General features: G+C 49.1%; 1 protein-coding gene across 1 annotated transcript; it reads left to right on the top strand.

Annotated features, from left to right (window-relative positions):
• The first annotated feature begins 1,281 nt into the window (after window positions 1-1,281).
• On the top strand, window positions 1,282-1,887 carry LOC136055880 (olfactory receptor 14J1-like). Its single transcript, XM_065747751.1, has one exon. The coding sequence runs from the start codon at window positions 1,282-1,284 to the stop codon at window positions 1,885-1,887; it is 606 nt and encodes a 201-aa protein (XP_065603823.1).
• Window positions 1,888-9,366: the final 7,479 nt, after the last annotated feature.

The following is a 9,366-nucleotide window of genomic DNA, read 5'->3' as shown; positions in this document are numbered from 1 at the left end:
AGGTAGATGAGGGAAAGGCTGTTGATGTAGTCTACCTGGACTTCAGCAAGGCCTTTGACACAGTCTCCCACAGTATTCTCCTAAGGAAACTGGCAGCCCGTAGTGTGGACAGGTTCACTCTTCTCTGGGTGGAGAACTGGCTGGAGGGCCGTGCCCAGAGGGTAGTGGTTAATGGAGTTAAGTACAGCTGGCGTCCTGTTATGAGTGGTGTCCCCCAAGGGTCAGTTTTGGGGCCCATCTTGTTTAATATCTTTATTGATGACCTAGACGAGGGAAATGAGTGTACCCTCAGTAAGTTTGCAGATGACACAAAGTTGGGAGGATGTGTCAAACTGCCTGAGGGTAGGGAGGCCCTTCAGAGGGATTTGGATAGGCTGAATAGCTGGGCTGAGCTCAATGGGATGAGGTTCAGTAAGGCCAAGTGCCGGGTCCTGCACTTTGGCCACAATAACCCCATGCAATGCTATAGGCTTGGGGCAGAATGGCTTGAAGAATGTAGAGAGGAAAAGGACCTGGGGGTGTTGGTTGATGCTCGGCTCAACATGAGCCGGCAGTGTACCCAGGTGGCCAAGAAGGCCAACGGCATCCTGGCCTGTATTAGAAATAGTGTAGCCAGCAGGAGCAGGGAGGTGATCATCCCCCTGTACTCAGCTCTGGTACGGCCGCACCTCGAGTACTGTGTTCAGTTTTGGGCCCCTCACTACAAGAAGGACATTGAGGCCCTGGAGTGTGTTCAGAGAAGGGCAACAAAACTGGTGAGGGGTCTGGAGCACAAGTCTTATGAGGAGCGGCTGAGGGAGCTGGGATTGTTTAGTCTGGAGAAGAGGAGGCTCAGAGGAGAGCTTATTGCACTCTACCACTTCCTGAAGGGGGGTTGTGGTGAGGAGGGGGTGGGCCTCTTCTCCCTGATAAATAACGACAGGACGAAAGGGAATGGCCACAAGCTGCGCCGGGGAAGATTTAGATTAGACCTGAGGAAACATTTTTTTTCTGAAAGAGTGGTCAGGCACTGGAATGGCATGCCTAGGGAGGTGGTTGAGGCACCATCCCTAGCGCTGTTCAAGAAGCGTTTAGATGAGGTGCTAAAGGATTTAATTTAGTAGTTGGGTAGAGATAGTGATAGGGGGATGGTTGGACTAGATGATCTTGTAGGTCCTTTCCAACCTTATGAACTTATGAACTTATGAACCAGGGCCATCTCCTACACAGGATGTGCTGCACAGGTCTTTTTCTTTCCCTTCTTCATGACAGCAGAGTATTTCCTTCTCACAGTCACGGCCTATGACCAACTTTGTTGCCATCTGCAAGCCCCTGCACTACGGGACCCTCCTGGGCAGCAGAGCTTGTGTCACCATGGCTGCAGCTGCCTGGGGCACTGCTGTTCTCTATGCTCTACTGCACACTGCCAATACATTTCCTATACCACTGTGGCAGGACAATGCTGTGGACCAGTTCTTCTGTGAAATCGCCCAGATCCTTAGGCTCTCATGCTCACAATCATACTGCCTCAGGGAAATGGAAATTATTTATTTTAGCATTATTAATGTATATTTAGTTTTCATTGTGCTGTTTTACGGGCATATCTTCAGGTCTGTGCTGAGGATGCCCTCTGAGCAAGGCTGGCACAAAACCTTATCCACGTGCCTCTCCTACCTGGCTGTGGTCTCTCTCTTTGTCTGCACTGGCTCGTTTGCCTACCTGAAGCTCCCTTCTCTCTCTTCTCCATCCCTGGACCTACTGGTAACATTTCCGTACTCAGTGGTGCCTCCAGCAGCGAATCCTCTCATCTACAGCCTGAGGAACCAGAAGCTCAAGAATGCAGTGAGCAATATGTACTTGTTCAACTTCCAAAAAATGCACGTCAGCCTAACAGGAGCCCCAAGGTAATTCAGAAATCATTTGGATAATCCCTCGTTATTATTTGCCTTCATTATTGTTTCCACTGGCATGACTGATTTAAAAAGTTTTCTTCTTGGCCTGCCACATTTCTGTCATGCTTTAACACACTTATCTCATGTACCCATAGATCAAAGCTCTCGTACATAAATTGTATTTATGAACATAAATACAATAAAGACGCCAGCAGAAATACATATCTCCATTCCCATGTTTTCCCATCTTCTCTGAAACTGGGAGAGCAACTCACGTATGCAGGAGTAGTTCAGGGGCCAAGAGCCCATCTGCACCACAGAGCAGCGGCCTCAGTGCTCATGGGGGGCTGCCCCTCACTGCCCAGTGGGCCTGTCCTCTCATCAGTGTTTGAAACGGGGTTGCTGCTTCCCAGGTCCAATGGTCACAGACAGCAGCAGGACACGGTCTTGCAGTGCTGCTCTCTTTGCACTTCCACTCTTCCCTTTTTGTCTATGCCCTTGGGGACATGGGCAGACCACGAAGGTGGCTCTGGACATTTGTCACCCCCAGCCTCTGGCATTGTCCATTTCCAGCACTGACTGCATGTTTATGGCAGAGCTTTTCCCAAGCTCCTGAAGTACACTGATGACATTGCAGTGTGGGGGAGATACAGCAGAGGAAGTTTTTGAGAAAGGAGAGCAAGTAATCCAAATTCTTCTGGGTGTAGGTTTCACTATTAAGCAAAGCAAATGAAAGGGCCTGCACAGGAAATTCAGTTCCTAGGAATAAAGTGGCAAGATGGATGTCATTACGTCCCAGTAGATGTGATTAACAACATTACTGCCATGTCTCCACCCACTAGTAAAGAAGAAACTCAATCTTTTCTGGGCATAGTGGACTTTTGGAAAATGCACATTCCTGTCTGTAGCCTCATTGTAAACCCCCTTTATCAGGTAACAGAAGAAATACCATTTTGTGTGAGGGTCCTGAGCAGCAGCAGGCCTTTGAGCAAATTAAGCAGGAGATTGCTCAAGCTGTGGTCCTGGGGCCAGTGCAGATGGGACAGGATGTCAAGAATATCCTCTACACTGCTGCTGGAAAGGTAGGTCCCACTTGGAGTTTGTGGCAAAGAGCCTCTGGAGAGACCTGAGGCTGACCCCTTGGGTTCTGGAGTTGAGCATACAGGGGGTCTGAGGAGTGCTACACTCCAACTGAGAAGAAGATCTTAGCCGTGTACGAGGGGGTTCGAGCTGCTTCCGAAGTAATCAGCACTGAAATGCAGCTCCTTCTGGCACCTCGACTGCCAGTGCTGAGCTGGATGTTCAAAGGAACAGCTCCCTCTACCCATCATGCTATTGATGCCACTTGGAGAAAGTGGATTGCGCTGATTGCACATCGAGTTCGGATGGGGAACCTCAGTCCTCCAGGAATCCTGGAGGTGATCATGGACTGGCCTGAAGGTAAAAAGTTTGGAACAACACCAGCAGATGTATCATGTGCTTAAGAGACCCCCACCATACAATGAACTACCACACAATGAAAAGAGATACGCCTTGTTCACTGACGGATTTTGTCATATTGTGGGGAAGCACTGCAAATGGAAGGCTGCTGTGTGGAGCCCCACACGATGATGAGTTGCAGAGGCCACTGAAGGAGGAGAATCAAGTCAATTTGCAGAGGTAAAGGCTGTCCAACTGCCCTTACATGCGGCTGAATGGGAGAGGTGGCCAATGTTGTATCTTTATACTGACTTATGGATGGTGGCAAATGCTTTACGGGGGTGGTTGCAGCAGTGGGAACACAACAACTGGCAATGGAAGGGTAAACCTATTTGGGCTGCTGAACTGTGGAGAGACATTGGTGCCCAAACAAAAAATATGGTTGTAAAGGTGCATCACGTAAATGCTCAAGTGCCCAAGTGTCGGGCTACTGAAAAACAACGAAATAACCATCAGGTTCCTCCTCAAATCACTGTCCTTTTTCTTTAAACCTATCTGTTATCTGAATGCCCTTCTCCTTCCTCCTCCCAGCCCCCAGAGCACAGAGTTGTGCTTGGGCAGCCACGTGGCCACTGACAGTGCAGATTTTTATTTCTTCCTTCCCTTTCTCCCTCTTTTTTTCCTTGTGTCCCTGTCATTCTCCCTCTTTTTTTCCTTGTGTCCCTCCAACCTCATCTCCTTCTATGACTGGGTGACCAGACAGGTAGACGAGGGAAAGGCTGTTGATGTAGTCTACCTGGACTTCAGCAAGGCCTTTGACACGGTCTCCCACAGTATTCTCCTAAGGAAACTGGCAGCCCGTGGTGTGGACAGGTTCACTCTTCTCTGGGTGGAGAACTGGCTGGAGGGCCGTGCCCAGAGGGTAGTGGTTAATGGAGTTAAGTCCAGCTGGCGTCCTGTTACGAGTGGTGTCCCCCAAGGGTCAGTTTTGGGGCCCATCTTGTTTAATATCTTTATTGATGACCTAGACGAGGGAATTGAGTGTATGCTCAGTAAGTTTGCAGATGACACAAAGCTGGGAGGATGTGTCAAACTGCCTGAGGGTAGGGAGGCCCTTCAGAGGGATTTGGATAGGCTGAACAGCTGGGCTGAGCTAAATGGGATGAGGTTCAATAAGACCAAGTGCCGGGTCCTGCACTTTGGCCACAATAACCCCATGCAATGCTATAGGCTTGGGGCAGAACGGCTTGAAGAATGTAGAGAGGAAAAGGATCTGGGGGTGTTGGTTGATGCTCGGCTCAACATGAGCCGGCAGTGTGCCCAGATGGCCAAGAAGGCCAACGGCATCCTGGCCTGTATTAGAAATAGTGTAGCCAGCAGGAGCAGGGAGGTGATCATCCCCCTGTACTCAGCTCTGGTACGGCCGCACCTCGAGTACTGTGTTCAGTTTTGGGTGCCTCACTACAAGAAGGACATTGAGGCCCTGGAGCGTGTTCAGAGAAGGGTAACAAAACTGGTGAGGGGCCAGGAGCACAAGTCTTATGAGGAGCGGCTGAGGGAGCTGGGATTGTTCAGTCTGGAGAAGAGGAGGCTCAGAGGAGACCTTATTGCACTCTACCACTTCCTGAAAGGGGGGTTGTGGTGAGGAGGGGGTAGGCCTCTTCTCCCTGATAAGTAATGACAGGACGAGAGGGAATGGCCACAAGTTGCGCCGGGGAAGATTTAGATTAGACCTGAGGAAGCATTTCTTTTCTGAAAGAGTGGTCAGGCACTGGAATGGCCTGCCTAGGGAGGTGGTTGAGGCACCATCCCTAGCGCTGTTCAAGAAGCGTTTAGATGAGGTGCTAAAGGACTTAATTTAGTAGTTGGGTAGAGATAGTGATAGGAGGATGGTTGGACTAGATGATCTTATAGGTCCTTTCCAACCTTATGAACTTATGAACTTATGTCATGGATAACACCGTGACATGTGTGCACACTCATGGCTATGTGCAAAACAAGAGCTGTGTTTGCGTCTTCTTGCACATGGGTGTGCAAAGAGATTGGTTTGCCCACAGTTGTGCACACACACATGTTCACACGTGTGTGTGAACATGTGTGTATGCAATGAAATCTTTTGCACATGAGTATGGTTTTGCACATAGTTGCATGAACATGAATGGTGTGTGCAATCATTTGTCCAAACGTGCGTGTGTATGTGTGAATGCACAGGTATGTGAGTAGGGAAGCCTTTGCACATGTATGTACGCTTCTGCACATATGTTGATGTACAGATGCATGTGAAATGGTGCGATTTGTACCCTCAGTAAGTTTGCAGATGACACCAAGTTGGGAGGATGTGTCAAACTGCCTGAGGGTAGGGAGGCCCTTCAGAGGGACTTGGATAGGCTGAATAGCTGGGCTGAGCTCAATGGGATGAGGTTCAATAAGACCAAGTGCCGGGTCCTGCACTTTGGCCACAATAACCCCATGCAATGCTATAGGCTTGGGGCAGAATGGCTTGAAGAATGTAGAGAGGAAAAGGACCTGGGGGTGCTGGTTGATGCTTGGCTCAACATGAGCTGGCAGTGTGCCCAGATGGCCAAGAAGGCCAACAGCATCCTGGCCTGTATTAGAAATAGTGTAGCCAGCAGGAGCAGGGAGGTGATCATCCCCCTGTACTCAGCTCTGGTACGGCCGCACCTCGAGTACTGTGTTCAGTTTTGGGCCCCTCATTACAAGAAGGACATTGAGGCCCTGGAGCATGTTCAGAGAAGGGCAACAAAACTGGTGAGGGGTCTGGAGCACAAGTCTTATGAGGAGCGGCTGAGGGAGCTGGGATTGTTTAGTCTGGAGAAGAGGAGGCTCAGAGGAGACCTTACTGCACTCTACCACTTTCTGAAAGGGGGGTTGTGGTGAGGAGGGTGTTGGCCTCTTCTCCCTGATAAATAACAACAGGACGAGAGGGAATGGCCACAAGTTGCGCCGGGGAAGATTTAGATTAGACCTGAGGAAACATTTTTTTTCTGAAAGAGTGGTCAGGCACTGGAATGGCATGCCTAGGGAGGTGGTTGAGGCACCATCCCTAGCGCTGTTCAAGAAGCGTTTAGATGAGGTGCTAAAGGATTTAATTTAGTAGTTGGGTAGAGATAGTGATAGGGGGATGGTTGGACTAGATGATCTTGTAGGTCCTTTCCAACCTTATGAACTTATGAACTTATGAACCAGGGCCATCTCCTACACAGGATGTGCTGCACAGGTCTTTTTCTTTCCCTTCTTCATGACAGCAGAGTATTTCCTTCTCACAGTCACGGCCTATGACCAACTTTGTTGCCATCTGCAAGCCCCTGCACTACGGGACCCTCCTGGGCAGCAGAGCTTGTGTCACCATGGCTGCAGCTGCCTGGGGCACTGCTGTTCTCTATGCTCTACTGCACACTGCCAATACATTTCCTATACCACTGTGGCAGGACAATGCTGTGGACCAGTTCTTCTGTGAAATCGCCCAGATCCTTAGGCTCTCATGCTCACAATCATACTGCCTCAGGGAAATGGAAATTATTTATTTTAGCATTATTAATGTATATTTAGTTTTCATTGTGCTGTTTTACGGGCATATCTTCAGGTCTGTGCTGAGGATGCCCTCTGAGCAAGGCTGGCACAAAACCTTATCCACGTGCCTCTCCTACCTGGCTGTGGTCTCTCTCTTTGTCTGCACTGGCTCGTTTGCCTACCTGAAGCTCCCTTCTCTCTCTTCTCCATCCCTGGACCTACTGGTAACATTTCCGTACTCAGTGGTGCCTCCAGCAGCGAATCCTCTCATCTACAGCCTGAGGAACCAGAAGCTCAAGAATGCAGTGAGCAATATGTACTTGTTCAACTTCCAAAAAATGCACGTCAGCCTAACAGGAGCCCCAAGGTAATTCAGAAATCATTTGGATAATCCCTCGTTATTATTTGCCTTCATTATTGTTTCCACTGGCATGACTGATTTAAAAAGTTTTCTTCTTGGCCTGCCACATTTCTGTCATGCTTTAACACACTTATCTCATGTACCCATAGATCAAAGCTCTCGTACATAAATTGTATTTATGAACATAAATACAATAAAGACGCCAGCAGAAATACATATCTCCATTCCCATGTTTTCCCATCTTCTCTGAAACTGGGAGAGCAACTCACGTATGCAGGAGTAGTTCAGGGGCCAAGAGCCCATCTGCACCACAGAGCAGCGGCCTCAGTGCTCATGGGGGGCTGCCCCTCACTGCCCAGTGGGCCTGTCCTCTCATCAGTGTTTGAAACGGGGTTGCTGCTTCCCAGGTCCAATGGTCACAGACAGCAGCAGGACACGGTCTTGCAGTGCTGCTCTCTTTGCACTTCCACTCTTCCCTTTTTGTCTATGCCCTTGGGGACATGGGCAGACCACGAAGGTGGCTCTGGACATTTGTCACCCCCAGCCTCTGGCATTGTCCATTTCCAGCACTGACTGCATGTTTATGGCAGAGCTTTTCCCAAGCTCCTGAAGTACACTGATGACATTGCAGTGTGGGGGAGATACAGCAGAGGAAGTTTTTGAGAAAGGAGAGCAAGTAATCCAAATTCTTCTGGGTGTAGGTTTCACTATTAAGCAAAGCAAATGAAAGGGCCTGCACAGGAAATTCAGTTCCTAGGAATAAAGTGGCAAGATGGATGTCATTACGTCCCAGTAGATGTGATTAACAACATTACTGCCATGTCTCCACCCACTAGTAAAGAAGAAACTCAATCTTTTCTGGGCATAGTGGACTTTTGGAAAATGCACATTCCTGTCTGTAGCCTCATTGTAAACCCCCTTTATCAGGTAACAGAAGAAATACCATTTTGTGTGAGGGTCCTGAGCAGCAGCAGGCCTTTGAGCAAATTAAGCAGGAGATTGCTCAAGCTGTGGTCCTGGGGCCAGTGCAGATGGGACAGGATGTCAAGAATATCCTCTACACTGCTGCTGGAAAGGTAGGTCCCACTTGGAGTTTGTGGCAAAGAGCCTCTGGAGAGACCTGAGGCTGACCCCTTGGGTTCTGGAGTTGAGCATACAGGGGGTCTGAGGAGTGCTACACTCCAACTGAGAAGAAGATCTTAGCCGTGTACGAGGGGGTTCGAGCTGCTTCCGAAGTAATCAGCACTGAAATGCAGCTCCTTCTGGCACCTCGACTGCCAGTGCTGAGCTGGATGTTCAAAGGAACAGCTCCCTCTACCCATCATGCTATTGATGCCACTTGGAGAAAGTGGATTGCGCTGATTGCACATCGAGTTCGGATGGGGAACCTCAGTCCTCCAGGAATCCTGGAGGTGATCATGGACTGGCCTGAAGGTAAAAAGTTTGGAACAACACCAGCAGATGTATCATGTGCTTAAGAGACCCCCACCATACAATGAACTACCACACAATGAAAAGAGATACGCCTTGTTCACTGACGGATTTTGTCATATTGTGGGGAAGCACTGCAAATGGAAGGCTGCTGTGTGGAGCCCCACACGATGATGAGTTGCAGAGGCCACTGAAGGAGGAGAATCAAGTCAATTTGCAGAGGTAAAGGCTGTCCAACTGCCCTTACATGCGGCTGAATGGGAGAGGTGGCCAATGTTGTATCTTTATACTGACTTATGGATGGTGGCAAATGCTTTACGGGGGTGGTTGCAGCAGTGGGAACACAACAACTGGCAATGGAAGGGTAAACCTATTTGGGCTGCTGAACTGTGGAGAGACATTGGTGCCCAAACAAAAAATATGGTTGTAAAGGTGCATCACGTAAATGCTCAAGTGCCCAAGTGTCGGGCTACTGAAAAACAACGAAATAACCATCAGGTTCCTCCTCAAATCACTGTCCTTTTTCTTTAAACCTATCTGTTATCTGAATGCCCTTCTCCTTCCTCCTCCCAGCCCCCAGAGCACAGAGTTGTGCTTGGGCAGCCACGTGGCCACTGACAGTGCAGATTTTTATTTCTTCCTTCCCTTTCTCCCTCTTTTTTTCCTTGTGTCCCTGTCATTCTCCCTCTTTTTTTCCTTGTGTCCCTCCAACCTCATCTCCTTCTATGACTGGGTGACCAGACAGGTAGACGA

The sequence above is a fragment of the Cyrtonyx montezumae genome, unplaced genomic scaffold, assembly GCF_038088225.1.
Source record: "Cyrtonyx montezumae isolate F1298 unplaced genomic scaffold, pur_monq_1.0 scaffold_49, whole genome shotgun sequence".
In the NCBI taxonomy this organism is placed as follows: Eukaryota; Metazoa; Chordata; class Aves; order Galliformes; family Odontophoridae; genus Cyrtonyx; species Cyrtonyx montezumae.
Note: the sequence above shows the minus strand (reverse complement) of the source record. Positions and strands in the feature narration are given on the sequence as shown.

What these genes read in the sequence shown, in the direction of transcription:
- LOC136055880 (XM_065747751.1), top strand. Translation starts at nt 1,282, where the DNA reads ATGACCAACTTTGTTGCCATCTGCAAGCCCCTGCACTACGGGACCCTC.